Genomic DNA, 20,351 nt, shown 5'->3' on the forward strand with positions numbered 1-20,351 from the left:
CAACAATACTGTATTACCGTAAACAAAGTTTAATCAAAATACTTCAGTCGAAAAGTACTTTTTAGCATGATAAATTCTACCTCAACTCAAAAGTGTTGCTTTGTGCATTAGCGTGTTTATGCAAATTAAGCACACTGTTCAAATCCAAAAACATTTTGCTTGTTTGGCTCTCGATTGTCAACCTATTCCTTTGTTGATTTGCAACTCGTGTAAAAACTAATATCACTGCATTATTTTTTCTGTTTATAAAAAATTCAACAATCACGTTTCAGCTTTTAATATGGCAGGATTCATTCCTATGGTCACGCGTCTAATGTATGATAGATTTGTAGTAAATACTTCAGCAGCAGCAAGTTTGTTCTTCAGGCAGTAATGTGTTTTCATGTGGTAGAACTGTCTGCATGCTGTTTACCTATATAATATTTTAGCAATTATTAAATCTGTCTAGCAATTAAAACCCCTCTGCCTACAACAATGTAAAGAGACTGTTTCAAATGTCGCGAGCCAAAATTTAAATTGTGATCAAACGGAAAATGTCGGTTGAGCCCAGTGGCTGCTGCTTTGCCCGCCTGAGTCCTTTAATTAATACTTCATGAGATACAACCGGGCCAAATTAAAAACGCTGAAAATGTAAGGGATAAAAGCCTTTTCCCTGCTTTGCTGATTTCGGTCATGCAGCAACTACTTTGCAACAAGCATTGGCAAGCCCAATAGGTCAAATGTGCTTTATTCATGCTCTTCACCAGCGCAGCTGCTGTTCAGCATGGCTAAAAGTTAATGGCATAGAGGAGAGTGGTGTGGAGTGTCATAGAATGTAATGGCGAAGAGTGGACTACAGGGTTGAAGAGTGGAGAGGCAGCTAGTGCTGAGTATTGGAGTGCTGTAGTGTGGAGCCACGTAGAGTGGCATACACTGGAGTGACATGGAGTAGAGTGGACTGGTGTAGAGTGCATTGGCGTAAAGGGCTGCAGAGTACAGTGGTGTTTTAATAGTGCAGTGGCATTGAACTCTGCGGCATACAATGCAGCGTTGTAGAAGGCAGTGGTGTAGATTAGGGTAGTGCATAGTAGAATGCAGTGGTGCTGAGTGCAGTTACGTAGATTGCAGTGGCATAGAGTGGTGCAGAGTAGAGTAGCATAGAGCAGTGCAGAGTGCAGTATAGTGCCATAGAGTGCAGTGGCATAGAGTGGAGCAGTGCAAGGTAAAGTAGCGTAGCATTTAGTGGCCGAGAGTGCAGTATTGCAAAGTAGAATATCAGAGTGCAGTGGTGTAGGGTGGAGTAGAGTGGCGAGCAGTACAGTGCAGTGGTATAATTTGCAGTTGCATAGAGTGCATGGCGTAGAGTGAGGTGGTTAAGAGTAGAGTGACGCAGTGGCATGGAGTGGAGCGGTGCAGAGTAGAGTAGAGTGACCTAGGGCCAGATGTACAGAGCCACTTAGTATCTCCTAACAGTCCTAGTCGCTATTTTGGGCCATTAAGAAATGCTAAAGAGGCTTGTAAGATGTACAAAGCCCTTAAAGAAACCGCAAATAGGGATTACGTATTTGCGATTCCTATTCAGATGTACAAAGCATGACCTAAATGTGAATTAGGCATTTAGGAAATGCAATTACCATTGACTTCAAGCCCGTGGCAACCATGTGCAATTTTAAAAAAGCACCCAAAGATGCTTCTTTTCAAAGTGCAATAGAGCGCACACATGCCCCTAAGGTATATGTGTGCTCTACATGTGCACCACTATTTTTGGGGTGCATTACGGGGGGCTTTTGCCCATAGCAATCCCTGGTTCTATGGGAAATAGCTATTCGGGAAATACAAAACGAGCCCATTGTCACAAATGGCATCGGATTGCTTATTTGCGATTTCCTAATAGCGATTCCTACTTTGTAGGAAATCGGTATTTTGATACACATTTTGCATTTCCAAAATAGCGATTTCTATGGAGTCGCTATTTAGGAAATGCAAAATTGCATCTACATACACCTTCCCCATAGAGGGCAGTGGCGTAAGTAGAATGCTTCTGAGTACAGTAAAGTGGAGTACAGTGGAGTGGTGCAGGGTAGAGTGCAGTTGCATAGAGTGTAACAGAGTAAAGTGGTGTAAAGAGCAGTGGCACAGAGGGCAGTGGAGCTGAGTAGGTTAGAGTGGCGTACACTGGATTGGCATAGAGTGCAGGGGCATAGTGTTGAGTGTTACAGAGTAAAGTGCACTGGCGTAAAGTGAATTGGCATAAAGAGCAGTGGCGTAGAGTGCAGAGTGGTGTTGAGTGCAGTGGCATAAAGTGGAGTTGTGCAGAGTAGATTGGTGTGGCCTACACTGGAGTGATGTAGACTGCAGTGGCAAAGAGTGCAGTGGTGTAGAGTAGAGATACAAAAAGTGCTTTGGCATACAGTGGAGTAGTATAGGGTGGAGTAGAGGTACAGCATGAAGTGGCTTGGAGTGGTGCAGAGTGCAGTGGCATGTAGTGGTACAGAGTAGAGTAAAGTGCAGTGGTTTGTAGTGGTGAAGAGTAGAGTTGAGGGGCCTAGAGTGGAGTATTCAAGGTGAGGTAGCACACTACCATTACAGACAACACATTTTCAATTGAAATGACCATTACATTTACACATACATACAGTTTACTAATAAACTAGGCAGTTCACAGATGAAATTGTGTGGACATTGCGTCACCTAGTTTAATGATTTATTTTGATAATATTAAAGTATTTGTTTCCAACACACTTCAGAAATAGCACAAAATGTGCTTCATCTGTGCATTCACATTTCTAATATATTCTGAAATACTTAGTTCATTTAAACATTGCTGTATGCTAAAATTAAACTGATTCCTACCCCCAGCATCGAGCAAGATTGTCACAAAAATCCTCTCACTTTGAAGTCAGAGAAAGAAAGTAAACAAGCACCCTTGGAAGAGAGTGCCTGATATTTAGCCTCAGTCTTTGAATGCACAGCAAATGTAAGAACAAGATTTAAAGGGCTGGTAACAGAAAGCGAGTTTGTGGAAGGATACAGAAAACACAGTTTAGGCAACGGGAGGGACGAACTGAAATGAGAGAGTTTAAAGCAAATAAAGCTAGCAAATGGAAAGCCAGAAAGTGCGAGTTAATAAACACAAAGCCAATGGTAATCAACAAGCAGAATGCATTCCTTTGTCAACTTTCTGAAAATCCTCAAGATGTCCTTAGCAAACAACACAGCTGCGATGTCCTAAATATTAGTCTCTTTTTACAAGGATCTGTGGTTGAGGTAACAACCTGCCCATTTGAAATATTTGTTAAGGTTATGCTTAATTTATTTAATTGGTGTCAGGTTATTTTTTACACTGTGACATTGTGTTCTTTTAGCACCCCAGCTTGACTGGAACACTAGTTTTGTAATGAGATCCAGAGACATTTCTCAACTCTATTTTAGGTTCTATTCTACGTACAAATCATAACATTTATTTTTATGTTTCAGAGTCGTTCCCTTGATGGTAGGCAACCTGAAAAGCTTGAGGGAATTGTTTGAAATCATTTATTAAGCCACTGAAGTATATTCTAGATGATAACCTGATCAGGAATGACAATGCAATTCACTTTGTAGAATATGTGCTACAAAACACTTAAAATAAAAAAAAAAACGAAATTACTTTTGTTAGTTTACTCACCAGTGTGTGTCGGTCATTTACGTACCACAGCCAGTAAAGGGTGTTCATATTTGAGATAAGTTATTCTGTTGCTGTTCAGAACTGATATCTACCTAAGTGCTATATTTCCCACAGAAATAGAACCTCGGAGGACACATTTTTTTAGAGGGATAATCAGGTTGAAAATGTGTTCTTAAATTCATACATGTAGAGGCGCTGCGGGTAGAGATTCTTAAGCTCGGCACCAAACTTTCAAATGCATTGTTTAGGGCTTGTGAGTACACCTATACATTTGGCATTTTTGTGTTTTAGGATTAGCAGACCATGATTATCAAAGCTTAATATCATTATTATTTTTCCTAGTTGGAAATCTGTAGAAATGCTATTTTTACACAAATTGTATGTCAATGTATGTGTTGTTTAAACTCCAAAGAAAAACAAATCAGTCTGTCTTGACAATATATCAGTCTCCAAGACCGAATGTTGTTCCCAATTCTTTAAAATATGCATAGAGGGCATTTCCACTGCACCCAGAAGAATATTTCATGCTTGACTTCATGGTAATAACTGTTTGGTGCATGATTCCGCCTCTTAAGGAGTCCTTGCATTACAATAGATGAGGGATAACTTCATGTCTGAACCCCATTCAGAAGGCCAAGGGGCTAGCAGGAGTTCCTGAGCCCAGCCGTATTGGTTGAGGCCTTATACAGTACTCCGGCCAGACCTACTATGGGCTCTGAGCAACTCAGCCAGGTATGCCTTCAGCACCTGACTCTCAGTGGTAGCGCGGGTCAAGCAGTCAAAGGCTTATCAGGGAGGAAGTAGGTGTAAGGTGAGCATAGACTCATCTCAAAATATGCCCAGCAACCCCAATAATTGATTGCCCAATCAGATATTTGATTATGTGTAAAAAGGACAATATACACTGTCTTAAGACAGGCCCGCTAGCGTTACCCGGGTCAGCTCCTGTCCCACCTCACAGTCTATGGAGGATGGTTAGTCCCCATTCACATGTGGCGTCATCCAAACTAAGCCCCAATAGTGAGTACAAGAGTTAAAAGTTATATGAGGGCTTTTAGCAAAAATCCATGTGTCCCTATGCATGGGTGCGTCAGTCAGAGCAAGTTCCTCCAGGAACAGACGGCCCAGTACCATTCTTACCGACACTTGCTGGGATGGTGGTCCACAGTCCCTTTGCTCATGTTCCTGACCTGGCAGTAAGCAGAACTCCCATCCTAGATCGGATAATCAATGAATCAGAAGATGGACACCACTAAGTCCAGAAAGGTCAATAACAAAAGCTGCTATCTTACATGACTTTGGAGTGCCCATCTGGGTAACTGCAGATTTTCAACTACAGCAAGTGCATCTGATATACGAACTGCATTTCAATTGCTAATTTCACTCAACTACAGACTTACTGCAATCAATACAAAGGAAGTATAAACCAAAGCATTTCCTGTTTCATTCTGATGGGACAATTTTAATTACTTTTTCAAGCATGTTAAATCCTGCTAGAGCTGTTGCATCAGAATACTGTGTTCAGAAAAGCCTGATATCTTCAGAAACAACTGTCCTTCAACAGTGTGCTGGTTTATCAAGAGAATGTCCACAACAAATTAGCACTAGGCCAACATAGAAGGCCAAGCACAGGACCTCAGCAGACTCATGGAATAAAGTAGGCCTGATGCAGCCAGAATTAACTTGATCTATGGACAAAGCAGTGAGGGAGAGATGTGAGTATTCAAATGGCACTTTTCTACTGGTGAGTTAGCTATTTGAATGTAGTTGTCAGCAATTAACAGTTTGCGCCCCACTGGCGGCCCTTCAGTATTAATTAATCTGCTGCCATGTCCTGCTAGGGCTCCCACCTCCTGAGTTAAAGTGGCAGCTGAGTTAAGGCGTTGAAGTTGTAGGCACCAGATTTCAGCTTGACAAAAACATGAGAAAACAGAGAAGGAAAGTACGGTTTTAGACAACCAATTTTTCATTTTAAGATCCATTGCTTGCCCACCTTCATAGCTAGGGTATCCGTTTCATTTCCTAAAGTAACAAACTTCCCATACAAAAGAACAAGTTACTTACCTTCAGTAATGCCTTATCTGGTACAGACTATCTAGCCACAGATTCCTCAGAATCATCCCCAGATGTCGGACTGGATCTGTAAATTCTTCAGCTGAATCCCTTGGAGCTGGTAGGTGGCATCATTTGGCTCTGTGCTGTTGTCACTGGAAGTGACGTGCACAGTGCCAAAATTGGCGCCACCCCAATGCGCTGACATCAGTCCACGCCAGAAGTGCAGTGCCACAAAGAATGCTGGTGTGCTACGTGCTTCCTGAGGGTGACTCTAAGTAGAAATCCATTCACAGCATGAGAAAGATGGGAGTGCCGATAAGGAATTGTCAGCTCGATACAGTCTCTTCCAGATTTCAAAGGTAAGTAATTGTTCATCTGATACAGACTTCTGGCTGCAGATTCCTGTCTGGGGTGAGCCTGTCTTCGACAACCAATCGTCAAGATAGGGAAAGACTGGAACCCCTGACCTCTGCAGATGAGCTGCAACAACCACCATCAACTTGGTGAACACCTGAGGGCTTCTGGGAAGGTGAAAGGAGAACACAGTGAACTGAAAGTGCGTGTGGCCCACTGTAAACCACAGGTAACACATGTGGGCAGGCAGGACAGGGATGTGGAAACAGGTGTCGTGCAAATCCAGGGCTACCACCAAGTCTCCTGGGCCGAGGGCAGAAAGGACCTGAACTAACAGGATTATTTTGAGCTTCTACTTGAGGAAAAAGTTGAGAAGGTGCAGGTCTAAATCAGGATGGAGGCATCCGTCCTTTTTGGGCACCAGAAAGTAGAGGTAATATCAACCACATCCTACTGCTGATGCTGACACACTCTTGATGGCTCCTTAGCCATTACTTCCTGATGGAGAATGAAGAGATGGTCCTCCGACAGCCAGTCGTGAAAAGGTGGCATGAGTGTTGGGGGTGGAGGTGGAGGGGTTCCTGAATGGTGATGGAGTAACCCCTCTGGACAATTTGAATAATCCATTTGTCAGAAGTTATGGTCTACCAGCAGGGCAAGTTATGGGTGATAGCGAATCGTGCCTCCCACTAAATGCCCATGCTGATATGAGGGCAAACTAAAGGGACATGGGGGCTGAGGCTGCCGGGTGGTGGACAGGGGTTGTGGGGAGAGGGAGGAGAGGGTGTTGGACTAGCCGACCTCTGACTGGTGGTCCCATGCGGTTTGTGGGAACAGTGTCCATGGCCACGAAAAGGGTAGGAAGCCCCTTGACCCTTGGTAGCTGGACAGGAAAAGATGCAGTTGGCAGCCCCTACTGTATCCACAGAAGAGGTGAAGGCAGACTGGGGTTGGAGGGAAGCCATGGACAGGCCCAAGGATCTAGCCATAGCCCTGCTGTCTTTAAAGCGATCCAGCACTGAGTTTGCCTTTTTGCCAAAGAGGCGAGAATCATCAAATGGCATGTCCTTGTGGGAACCCTGTACATCCCCTGAAAAGCCAGTGGTTCTCAACCAGGTATGGCGTTTGCGTGACAATGGAATTGCTCTTCCTAGCGAGTCAGTCGTGTCCAGCCAACATCGTCTGGTGAACTTTGCGGCACCCTGTCCGTCAGCAATGGCTTGGGCGAGTATGGCATGAGCGACTATGGCTTGGGCTTCCTCCAAGACCAAGGGCAGCACTTGTGCAAATGAATCCAACACAGTATGGGTGTATCAGCCCAAAAGGCAGGCAGTGTTTATCGACTGCAGTGTTGGCTTGGCAGAAGGGAACATCCTCTTAACAAAGGTGTCCAGCCTTTTGGACTCCCTATCCAGTGGAGTGGTAGGGAACATGCCAGGGTTAACTCAGAAGGTGGAAGATTGGACCACCAAGCTCTCTGGGTGGGATACTGAGTGAGAAAACTGGGGTCCCAAGAGCCGGGAGATGGTGGTGGCAATCCTCCTGTCCACAGGAGCCCATGTGCCAAGCTTAGACCAGGCACCAAGTAGGACATCTGTGAGGGCTTCACTGAATGGGAGGAGAGGTTCCGTTGGGGTGTGGGGAGGTGGGGGGGCCCCCCGGCTGAAGCACCTCTGTCAAGACGTTCATCTTGGCTGCCACTGAGGGCATTGTAGGGTTCAGGACCTCAGCCGCCCTCTGCACCACCACTGCAAAAGAGGCTCCCTCCTCAGTAGCCATGTCAGGAGGAGAGATCAAGCCAGTGCCTGGTGAGGTGTCCAAACCACTGGCATCTGCCAGTTCCTCATACCAGTTATCCTCTGGCTTGTCATGAGATGGTGGAATCCATAAAAGCCCTCACTCCCCCCAATCGTTCCCCTTTCCAGGCTTATCAAAAGAAAAAGGCACTGGCTCTAATTCGGAAGGAATGGTACCAGCCGATGGGTGATGCCTTTCCGTCTCCGTGTCAGAGTCCTGATAATGAGGTTGGCACCACTGCAAAGCATCTGCAGTGTCAGGAATGATGGCACAAGAGCAGTATCTGTGAAAGTTTGCCGCTTAGTGGGCGGAGTCGCTCTGGATCCATGGAGACCTATTAGCACCTAGGGCGGACCCAGCATGGGCAATCCAGTAGGGGCCCCTCCCGAACCCATGGGACTTGAAGGTGCTCCAGAGAGGTCAGCCCACCCAAACATGAGATGCATGGCCTCATAAAATACCTTGAGTTGGGAGGGTGTCGCACTAGCTATGGGAAACTCTGGGAGGCGCAGAGTGGGCCCAGGCGCAGGCTCAGTCATGGAGCGATGCCTTGAGTGGTGTTGTCATTTCTGCGCCTCATCCGAAGACTTGGATCGGCATGGTGAAGCTGAAGAGCACTTCGACTTCTTTTACTTCTTCTTCCACTTGTGGGACTTAGCCAACAACTTGGACAGGGATAACGACTGTTGGTAGTTGCACAGCGAGCAGTCCTTGGACCTTCTGCACAACCAAGATCGAAAGCACTGGGCAGCGAGGAGCTTAAGGGAAGTTCCCACAGTGCCTCAGGATTCATAGCACGGCAGTCCTTGCACGTCTTTTGTTTATGGTCCAGCTCCAAGCACCACAACTAAACCAAGTGTGGGTGTGTCACAGATTTCTGAATGTGACAGGTACCACAAGGTTTGAAACCCACTGTTTTTAGGGGACATTCCTAGTACACTAACAGAAACCAAATCTCAAATCTAACTTTGACAAAATGTAAAAAATATAAAAAATAGGTCTAAAATTGACTGGGAGTAGCTCTCTCTGGTTCTGCACTGACTGGCCCGAAAAGAAGCAATGTTAGCGCACTTGTGTGACACCTATATAGACACATGCATGGCACTTCCGGGCGGATGACACCTACCCAACCACTACCTACTGGCATACATGGACACATCTCAAGAATTTCTAGATCCAGTCTTTCGCTTGGGGATAATTCTAAGGTAAGGAATCTGCAACTAGAAGTCTCCAGCTGAACAGACATTTTAGAACCATCTACTGCCATATGTATCCATAGTGCTCAACGTATATGCGTAGATGAAGTTTGTTTGGCACTGTGGATTCTAAATATCTATACTTACGTTCTACTGAGAATTCAGGAATGGTGAGAGGATCTGGAAAAATACATTTTCTCCTGCTGGAGCACTCCATGTACACTGATAAGCATCCACTGGAAGAACCATTATGTCTAGCTTTAATATGACGACATAAGCGTGCACCAAAACTGTTAGCATACTCTTGTACAATAAAAACATGCTGACTGGATTTGTCAATGCGTATTTAGCCATGTTGATGGACACAGGCTCATGAACACCCTTTCTGTTTAACCTAAGTGCACAAAAAAAAGGTATTTTAACTAAACAAAAAACAAAATAATAAAACCATTTGTTCAACCATTCATTTTCCCAAACATTAAAGATCTGCTTCAGGATAGTCACCTTTCTGATGCTCCTCTCAGAAGTTTCTTCATATCACTTGGCTCGCAGGTGTGCTCCCCGTGAATAATGACAAATGCACTGCAATCTTCCGGTGGTGGCTCATCAGCTGCAATCTGAAATTTCAAATGATTAAACTCCAATACCAGTATAATTGCACTTCTAGCTGAAATATTGCCCATGGCTTGATTACATTCTTTCATCACGTGTGCTGATAATGATGACTTTTTCCTGCACAATTACAAAAAACCAATGCATTCCCATTCTCCTGCAGATTGAAACCCATTTCTTTCAGTGTGCCTATCGTTCACTGGAATATAGTCCACCTGCTGTATAGCGCGTGATCCTCGGAGTGCCATATCTTTTTCTGCGTTCTCTACGATTACACAGCTGTGAGACCCCGTAAGTCAACATTAGCACGATCTATTATCGTGAAGACGCCATTAGCCAGGTTTTTGCACTGTACATTTCTGGACAGTTGTCAGTTTTTTTTGTGGCATGATGATTCACCATAATTTAATAGGTTCTGCAACTCCGTTTTCATGTCCATTACATTGTGAACTGCCGTTCTTCCAAAAGAAGGCCGTGGGTTGAGAAGAGCACGCGCACCACACATGTAGGCGCGCGCATGCCCGCAGTCCCCAACAATTCGACTTAAACGAGGAAGGGATGTACGTTGTTTTGACATAAGAATTATATGGGTTCCACCATAATAACGCTAGGCAATTATTCAAATATAATACACGGGATTCTGCAATCCCAGAATAATCGCCTGTCTAAAAAGAGTTGTGAGTCACCAGAGTGGTTTATAAAGAAAAGACGTCAGAACTTGATTGTAAAAAGTTATTACAGTCGAGTTCTGACATCACAAATCCTGCTGCCATAGCCAGCAGTGAAGGCGAAAAGCAGGTCAGGTTACGATCTGCTTAAAGAAACGAAAAACAAGCCTTGCTTTTCTTTAGTCTGTGGAATTTTAGTGACAAACAGAAAGAGCATTTATGTTTGTACTCCTAGGATAATTATAGAAAAGTTAGAATGTCTCTGCATGTTTCTACAAATTGCAGCTATTGCAGTTTTTTTTTAAACTGCCTTGTATTGAACGGTTTCTAGTATCTTTTTGCAACAAATATCTAACAGTTTTTGATGTGTTTAATTTTGCACTAAAAGTTTTGTTTTTAATGTTTGCAAACAACCCCTCTATTTCATATGAAAGACTTACACACCAATGCTTTAAATGGTTTATGGGGAAGGTAATAGTGTGACCATGTATTATATGGGATAAAGAACTCTCTGGTGTACGCAATAAGGTAAGGATATTTCAAGTCACCTCGGATTCCCAAAACGTTCTAAAGGAACTCGGTTATGGAACTCCACAGTAGCTTGAAATTTTCTTATGATGTACAGCAGGAGGTGCACAATCCTTTATATAGCAGCATGTAATATATGCAAGTAAACATATCTCTAAAGGTATTAGCAACTTACTGCAAAATGTGAATCTGAAATGTTTAACAGTGTCAAGAAAAACACTGCAGGGTAACAAAAACTATCAAGCTGTGGTACAATTTGATATCCATCCCCCTAGGGCGGTGTCCTTCACCCTGACCACAGCTCAGACCTTTGGAAGGGTTGAAAAAGAAGCTGGCAGAGAAATAAAACAAGCATGTAAGGTAATGCATCTTTTTGCATGTTCACCCCCTCTTTTTGGGACTCATGCTGCTGGTTTTTCAACTTTGAGAGTGCACTGAGTCCTGCTAACCAGACCTCAGTGCCAGAGTTTTATTCCTATGCAAACACATGTTTAATTGGCTATTCCCAATTGGCAAGCACTGCCTCACTTATACGTCTCTAGTATATGATACCCAGGTACCCAGGGCATGTAAGGCAGAGTGTCCATACAGGACTGCAGCATTTTTTGTGCCATCCTGCGAGTACAAAATGTGGAAAACACCTCAGCCTGCCACTGCAGACTGAAAGTACAGTGTGCCACACTGCCAATTTGACTTTGCCATTACCTCTAATGGCAGAGGGATCATTTCCCTTGAGTATATATGTCAGACTACCCTAAAGCAGGCCTACAAAGTCCTATGTGTCTCTCCAGCAACACTTCCAAATTGTCCTTTTGCTGGGAAAAGGTTAAGATCACCATTGGCTAACACAGGGTTAAACGGTTTACACTTAAACCTGTCTAACTTCTGAGTGGGAAGCAGATCTGATGGTCCTCTCAAATTTATTGTCACTATTAATTTTAAGGACTTTTTGGAAAGTTAATGCCCTGCACTCTAGCTGGTACAGCAGCGTCACAAAGACCATTCACACATAGACGGGTTCCTGACCACCAGAAGAAATGCATGAACGAGTCCCAGGCCCATGAACAAAAGCACTAGCCCAGGAACAAAGAATGAACTCCTCCCCCAGGAAGGCTGCAAACGGTGTTGGCCCAAAGGCGAGCTTCATATGTAAAGCTGCCTTTGAAGGGCCACTGGCAACAACCCTTCTCAGCAGGATGCCTTTTGTTCCTGCAGACATATAGGAAACAGGGCCAAAAGGGGGAAACAAGTATTAGGATCGGTTTTCCCATGGACATGTAGCTCACTGGTAGCCACACCCCAAGAGGGGCTACCTTGCTCCTCACAGCCAAGGAGGGGTTGTGCCATCTTGAAAGGAGCAAGAATGGGATGCTCTGGGATAGGCAGGTGCCACACATCACAGGAACTTTGTCACTAGGGAGGAGGGGATCCAGTAGCCCACTGGGCGGTGACCTTGTGGTCCCCTCAGGGCATGTTTCTGAGATAAAATAGGCACCCCCAGCATCCTTACCCTCAGTTCACGCTGGGAGAAGAAGAACGGACCAAAGAAGGTTTGGCCTGCTGGCCTTTGGCTGTACAAAGAGCACCTGCGCCGCTGAGAGGACTGTACCAGCTGCACTTTTGGGCTGGTGAGCTGACCATGCCTGTGGCTCCAGATGTCAGGAAAGGAAAATGTCACTTACCCAGTGTACATCTGTTTGTGGCATTAGTCGCTGCAGATTCACATGCTGTGCATAGTCCGCCGTCTGGTGTTGGGTCGGAGTGTTACAAGTTGTTTTTCTTCGAAGAAGTCTTTTCGAGTCACGAGACCGAGGGACTCCTCCCACTTTGGTTCCATTGCGCATGGGCGTCGACTCGATCTTAGATTGTTTTCCCCGCAGAGGGTGAGGTAGGAGTTGTGTATGCTAATAATAGTGCCCATGCAATGGAATAAATACGTATGTACAAAATGAAGGTTTAATGTAATATATTACAAATGTACAAATGTTCAAGATCTACTTCTAGACGGCTACAGGCTCCCGGGGAGGAGGGTGGGCGCATGTGAATCTGCAGCGACTAATGCCACGAACAGATGTACACTGGGTAAGTGACATTTTCCGTTCGGTGGCATGTGTAGCTGCAGATACACATGCTGTGCATAGACTAGTAAGCAGTTATCTCCCCAAAAGCGGTGGTTCAGCCTGTAGGAGTGGAAGTAGTTTGAAATAAAGTTCTTAGTACGGCTTGACCTACTGTGGCTTGTTGTGCAGATAACACATCTACACAGTAGTGTTTAGTAAATGTATGAGGCGTAGACCATGTTGCTGCCTTACATATTTCGGTCATTGGAATATTTCCGAGAAAGGCCATAGTAGCACCTTTCTTTCTGGTTGAGTGTGCCTTTGGTGTAATAGGCAGTTCTCTTTTTGCTTTAAGATAGCAGGTTTGGATGCACTTTACTATCCATCTGGCGATACCTTGTTTTGAAATTGGATTTCCTGTATGAGGTTTTTGAAAGGCAATAAACAGTTGTTTTGTCTTCCTAATTTCTTTTGTTCTGTCAATGTAGTACATTAGCGCTCTTATGATGTCTAATGTATGTAGTGCTCTTTCAGATATTGAATCTGGCTGTGGGAAGAACACTGGTAATTCCACTGTTTGGTTTAGGTGGAATGGTGAGATAACCTTTGGTAAGAATTTTGGATTTGTTCTTAGAACGACCTTATGTTTGTGTATTTGAATAAATGGTTCTTGTATGGTAAACGCCTGTATTTCACTTACTCTTCTTAGAGATGTGATGGCAATGAGAAATGCAATTTTCCACGTTAAGTATTGCATTTCACAAGAATGCATGGGTTCGAAAGGTGGACCCATGAGCCTTGTCAAGACAATGTTGAGGTTCCATGAAGGAACAGGTGGTGTCCTTGGTGGTATAATTCTCTTTAGGCCCTCCATAAACGCTTTAATGACAGGTATTCTAAATAGGGAAGTTGAGTGAGTAATCTGCAGGTAAGCAGATATTGCTGCGAGATGTATTTTTATGGAAGAGAAAGCTAGATTTGATTTTTGTAAATGTAGTAAATATCCTACTACATCTTTTGGAGATGCATGCAATGGTTGGACTTGATTATTATGGCAGTAACAAACAAATCTTTTCCATTTACTTGCATAGCAGTGTCTAGTGGATGGTCTTCTAGCTTGTTTTATGACCTCCATACACTCTTGTGTAAGGTTTAAGTGTCCAAATTCTAGGATTTCAGGAGCCAAATTGCTAGATTCAGCGATGCTGGGTTTGGATGCCTGATCTGTTGTTTGTGTTAACAGATCTGGCCTGTTGGGTAGTTTGACATGAGGTACTACTGACAGGTCTAGTAGTGTGGTATACCAAGGTTGTCTTGCCCATGTTGGTGCTATTAGTATGAGTTTGAGTTTGTTTTGACTCAATCTGTTTACTAGATATGGAAGGAGAGGGAGAGGGGGAAAAGCGTACGCAAATATCCCTGACCAATTCATCCATAGAGCATTGCCTTGAGATTCGCGGTGTGGGTACCTGGATGCGAAGTTTTGGCATTTTGCATTTTATTTTGTTGCAAATAGATCTATTTGAGGTGTTCCCCAAATTTGGAAGTAAGTGTTCAGGATTTGGGGGTGAATTTCCCATTCGTGGACCTGTTGGTGATCCCGAGAGAGATTGTCTGCTAGCTGGTTCTGGATCCCTGGAATAAACTGTGCTATTAGGCGAATGTGGTTGTGAATTGCCCAATGCCATATTTTTTGTGTTAGGAGACACAACTGTGTCGAGTGTGTTCCCCATGACGACAATGTATTTGTGGGTTATCATTGGCTGGAATGCTTTCAACGCTAGAAATACTGCTAACAATTCTAGGTGATTTATATGAAACTTCCTTTGATGAACGTCCCATTGTCTTTGTATGCTGTGTTGATTGAGGTGTGCTCCCCACCCTGTCATGGAAGCATCTGCTGTTATTACGTGTTGTGGCACTGGGTCTTGGAAAGGCCGCCCTTTGTTTAAATTTGTACTGTTCCAACATAGAAGCGTGATGTATGTTTGGCGGTCTATCAACACCAGATCTAGAAGTTGACCCTGTGCATGTGACCATTGTGATGCTAGGCACTGTTGTAAGGGCCGCATGTGCAATCTTGCGTTTGGGACAATGGCTATGCATGAGGACATCATGCCTAGGAGTTTTAATACCATCTTCGCGTGTATCTTTTGTGTTGGATACATAGCTTGTATCACCTTGTGAAAATTTTGAACCCTTTGTGGACTTGGAGTGGCTATCCGTTTTGTTGTGTTGATTGTCGCTCCTAAGTATTGCTGTGTTTGATGAGGCAAAAGGTGTGACTTTGCATAGTTGATGGAGAAACCTAGTTTGTAAAGGGTTTGTATAACATAATCTGTGTGGTGTGAACACTTTGTTAGCGAGTTGGTTTTGATTAACCAATCGTCTAGGTACGGAAACACGTGTATTTGCTGCCTCCTGATATGTGCAGCTACTACTGCTAGACATTTTGTAAAGGCTCTTGGAGCTGTTGTTATTCCGAATGGCAACACTTTGAATTGGTAATGTATTCCTTTGAATACGAACCTTAGGTATTTCCTGTGCGAGGGATGTATCGGTATATGGAAATACGCGTCTTTTAGATCTAACGTTGTCATGTAGTCTTGCTGTTTCAGTAGTGGTATTACGTCTTGTAACGTGACCATGTGAAAGTGGTCTGATTTGATGTAGGTGTTTAGTGTTCTGAGAGCTATTATTGGTCTCAGAGTTTTGTCCTTTTTTGGTATTAGAAAGTACAGTGAGTAAACTCCTGTGTTCTTTTGTGTTTTTGGTACTAATTCTATTGCGTCTTTTTGCAGTAATGCTTAAACTTCTAGTCCTAGAAGGTCTATATGCTGTTTTGACATATTGTGTGATTTCGGTGGGACATTTGGAGGGAGTTGGAGAAATTCTATGCAATAACCATGTTGGATAATTGCTAAGACCCAAGTGTCTGTTGTTATTTCTTCCCATGATTTGTGGAACTGGCTTAGTCTTCCCCCCACTGGTGTTGTGTGAAGGGGTTGTGTGACCTGTGAGTCACTGTTTATTTGGAGGGGTTTTTGGACCTTGAAACTTTCCCCTGTTTCTTGGGAATTGGCCCCCTCTGTATTGGCCCCGAAAGCCACCCCTTTGATATTCTCCCTGGTAGGGAGGTGGTCTTGATTGTGAGGTGCTGGCTTCTGTGGCTTGACCTCGAAACCCTCCTCTGAAAGTAGTTTTGCGAAATGTGCCAAATGTGCCTCTGCCCTGCGGGGAATAGAGTGCGCCCATGGCTTTAGCTGTGTCAGTGTCCTTTTTTAATTTTTCAATTGCAGTGTCCACTTCTGGGCCAAACAATTGCTGTTCATTGAACGGCATATTGAGCACTGCCTGTTGTATCTCAGGTTTGAAGCCGGATGTGCGCAACCATGCGTGCCTCCTTATTGTTACAGCAGTATTTATTGTTCTTGCAGCTGTATCTGCTGCATCCATAGAAGAACGGATTTGGTTGTTGGATATGTTCTGTCCCTCTTCAACCACTTGTTTTGCCCGTTGCTGGAATTCTTTGGGAAGGTGCTCGATGAGATGCTGCATCTCGTCCCAATGGGCTCTGTCATATCGCGCTAGGAGTGCCTGCGAGTTGGCGATGCGCCATTGATTTGCAGCTTGTGCTGCAACCCTTTTCCCCGCTGCATCAAACTTGCGGCTCTCCTTGTCAGGAGGTGGTGCGTCGCCTGATGTGTGCGAGTTGGCTCTTTTACGAGCTGCTCCTACGACAACTGAATCTAGTGTCAGTTGTGATGTAATAAAAGCAGGGTCTGTGGGCGGTGCCTTGTATTTCTTCTCCACCCTTGGAGTTATTGCTCTGCTTTTAACTGGCTCCTTAAAAATTTGTTTAGCATGCCTTAGCATTCCTGGGAGCATAGGAAGGCTTTGATAATTGCTATGGGTGGAGGATAGGGTGTTAAAGAGGAAGTCATCCTCGATAGGCTCTGAATGTAGCGATACATTATGAAACTCTGCTGCCCTAGCTACCACCTGTGCATATGCTGTACTGTCCTCAGGTGGTGAGGGCTTAGTGGGGTACGACTCAGGGCTATTGTCCGATACTGGAGCGTCATAGAGATCCCATGCATCCTGATCATCTTGGCTCATGGTGGTATGTGCTGGTGATTGTGGCGGAGTCTGTGCCGGCGATAAATGAGTTGCCGGTGGTGGAGAGGGTGGTGGAGTTACCTTCTTTACCACTTTTGCTTGCGGTGTCTTTTCTTGTTGTTGGAAATCTAGTTTCCTTTTCCTTCTGATTGGGGGAAGAGTGCTGATCTTCCCTGTACCACTTTGTATAAAGATCCGCTTTTGTGTGTGATCTACATCCGTTGTTTGTAATTCCTCCTCAAATCTGTGTCTTTGTAGTTGGGAGGACAGTGATTGTTCCTCTGAGTAGGAACTGGCTTTCGGTTCGGTTGCTGGGCGTTTTGGCACCGAAACCGTGTCTTTTGTTGTTTTCGGCTCCGACGAGATCTTTCTCTTTTTCGGTGTCGTACCCTCTCGGTGTCGACCATCTTCGGTGCCGCTATCTCTGTGCCGAGCAGCTTCGGTGCCGCGCAGCGTCGGTGCCGCTGTCTCGGTGTCGACCCTTTTGTGCGGCACTTTCTCGGTCCCGAGATTGCTGCGTGCCTGTGTCTCGACCTGAGTCGGACGATCTCGGCACCAGCTCGCCCTTTTTCGGTGCCGATGGACGGTCACCTACTTTATGGGTTGAGCCATGGCCTGTTGGCAGTGGCGTCCCCTGGGCTTTGTCTGGTTTTTCGTGTGTTCTTTCTTTCGACGTCTTACTCACGGTTGGTTGCTCGTCGACGTCGAATTCTTCGGAATCCGAATCGCGGATGGAGAAAGTTTCTTCTTCTCCTTCCTCCTCGAACCCTTGTTGTCCTGTCGGCGTGGAAGCCATCTGTAACCTCCTGGCTCTTCGGTCCCTGAGCGTTTTTCTCGACCGAAACGCGCGACAGGCCTCACACGACTCTTCCTTGTGCTCGGGGGACAGGCACAAGTTACAGACCAAATGTTGGTCTGTATAAGGATATTTACTGTGGCATTTAGGACAGAATCGGAACGGGGTCCGTTCCATCAGTCTCGATGTTGCACGCGGTCGGGCCGACCAGGCCCTGACGGGGGATCGAAAATACCCCGAAGGGTTACCGGAGCTCTTTAAGGCTCGGTGTCGATTTGCCCTAACTATCCCGATACCGAACGAAACAATACCGACGAATTTTCCGTTGATTCTGACTAACTTTCCGACCCGAAACACAGAGCGAAAAGGAACACGTCCGAACCCGATGGCGGAAAAAAAACAATCTAAGATGGAGTCGATGCCCATGCGCAATGGAACCAAAGTGGGAGGAGTCCCTCGGTCTCGTGACTCGAAAATACTTCTTCGAAGAAAAACAACTTGTAACACTCCGACCCAACACCAGACGGCGGACTATGCACAGCATGTGTATCTGCTGCTACACATGCCACCGAACACTTGATTTCCCACATTCACCAAATCCAGTCAACCAATGATCAGGTGGCTAGTCCCCTTGAAACAGCTACAGGGACACAAAAGCGGAAAGAGCCAAACTCGACAAAGTGGAAGCCTCCGCTGTAGTCTTCCTGCTACCAGTCGCCAGCCGAACAAACAAAGGAATCAGATATAGCCGAAGTCTGCACCAGAGTCTGCTGGACCCAGGAGAGCTGTCAGAGACCAGATTCGTTGGACTACAGGACACAAGCCCCCATCAAAGGTTTTGCCTCAAATCGCGGTGTACTGTTGTCCGTGGCATTTCTGCAACTGTGCAACCACTGCTACAAAGAGGACTTAGAGGGACGTAGATTCATGTGACCCAATTCGCCGCACATCACTCGTGGACCTAGGAACCACCACTGAGACACCCATGTCGACTGCACCACTACCAGAGCATCCTTGTGAGCATCTCTGCCTGTATCCCTCAGCATCAGGACAGCTTTGTTGTTTCCTAAGGCAGTCTTGTGTTAGAGTTGGGAAGTTGCTTTAAAATCACTCTGGTGACCAGGAAAGTGTGCAAATTATCTTTTCTCTCGCCCTAGACCTCGACCCTGTTGGATTTCTTGCCCAAGTCGAGCTGGAATACATCAACTAACTTTTCCAACCTTTCTAAATGTTTTTAAACTTTGTTTACCAGTGCTTGTTTGTGGTTGCAATTAAAAGTATTTAAAAGTTCTAAAATTTGAAACTCCGGAACCCTCCGGCTGATTTTGATGATCAAGGACTCTTAACTTTATTAAAAAAAAAAAAATTTAAAAAAAGAAAAGCTATTTTTTAATACATTTTTATCCTGACTTTTTTCTGGTGAGTGATTTTCTTATTCTGCTATATGGTGCTGTTAAATGTTTTACACTAAGTTCCTTTACGAAGCCTTATTGCGAGCAGCCACAGCTATCCAGGGTTGGGCTAGAGGTTAAGTAAAAGAGACTGTTCTGTCCCAAAAGGGTTTCTGCAAGTATACTCCACAATATGGCTATCTAGCCCTATCATATAGTACAACCAGATCCTCACAAAGTATAATGGTAGGAGTAAAATTCGGAGTTGGTTTGGAGGAGCAGGAAAAAGGGAATAGTGAAAGTAAGGCAGACTGAGGACAATTTGAACAGGGGTAGAAAAGATAAAAAAACACAACTGACAGAGAGAGCAGCAGCCATCATAGATTTACTGGGCGGCAGATACACAGGAGTATCAAACAGACCAACATAAATCACAAGTATTAGGAACACATATAATATCAAATTTATCATCACTGCTCAGTAAAAGGCAGCCCATGATCATATTTATACACCAAAAAGAATCAAATTATAAACAACTGAGATATTCTAACTAGTACTGTGCCTAACGTGCAATATCAAATGTATTATCTCAGTTGCTAAAACAGACCAAACCTCACCATTTCCATCACTCACATATAAACGAAGCTGCAGGATTACGTTGCCTAACTGTTTCACGTTGCTGATGAATAACAAATAGTTGGAAAGGCTATAGGCATTGTCTTTGGCAATGGGTTTTTGCCATGCTGTACAGCAGTGACCCCACCCCATGTTTAAAAGCCCTCCAAAGTCCCAACTTGTGTCCTTATGTCTTGAGTTCTGACATTGTCTATCATTACAACCAACTGGTCTGCCAACGAGCCTCCAGGCAGCCAGAATATCGACGAGGAGTGAAGTCTCATGTCATAGGAGTCACTCACTCCTTAGACACCAAAACAGTTACCATCAGACTAGTGAGCAAGCCTTAGGCCGGCTGTACTGGAGCCAGGAGTAGGAGTCTTCTGTCAAGTTCTTAGGCTTGGACAAGGCCCCCGTGTTGGTCTGCGTCTGCCAGTTCCTCTGGTGTCACTTACATGCCATATTGTGCTGTTCGCTGCCCTGACCCTCATCCACAGCCGCACAGCTGAACACC

General features: G+C 44.7%; 1 protein-coding gene across 1 annotated transcript in view; it reads right to left on the reverse strand.

Moving 5' to 3' along the window:
• Nucleotides 1–20,351, reverse strand: part of UGGT2 (UDP-glucose glycoprotein glucosyltransferase 2) — a 1,372,316-nt gene that overhangs the window by 1,247,089 nt on the left and 104,876 nt on the right. Inside the window, exon 4 of the mRNA XM_069204567.1 lies at nt 9,553–9,665. Coding sequence (XP_069060668.1) covers nt 9,553–9,665 — 113 coding nt within the window. The remainder of the gene's footprint in view (nt 1–9,552; nt 9,666–20,351) is intronic.

This window comes from Pleurodeles waltl, chromosome 8 (genome assembly GCF_031143425.1).
Source record: "Pleurodeles waltl isolate 20211129_DDA chromosome 8, aPleWal1.hap1.20221129, whole genome shotgun sequence".
In the NCBI taxonomy this organism is placed as follows: Eukaryota; Metazoa; Chordata; class Amphibia; order Caudata; family Salamandridae; genus Pleurodeles; species Pleurodeles waltl.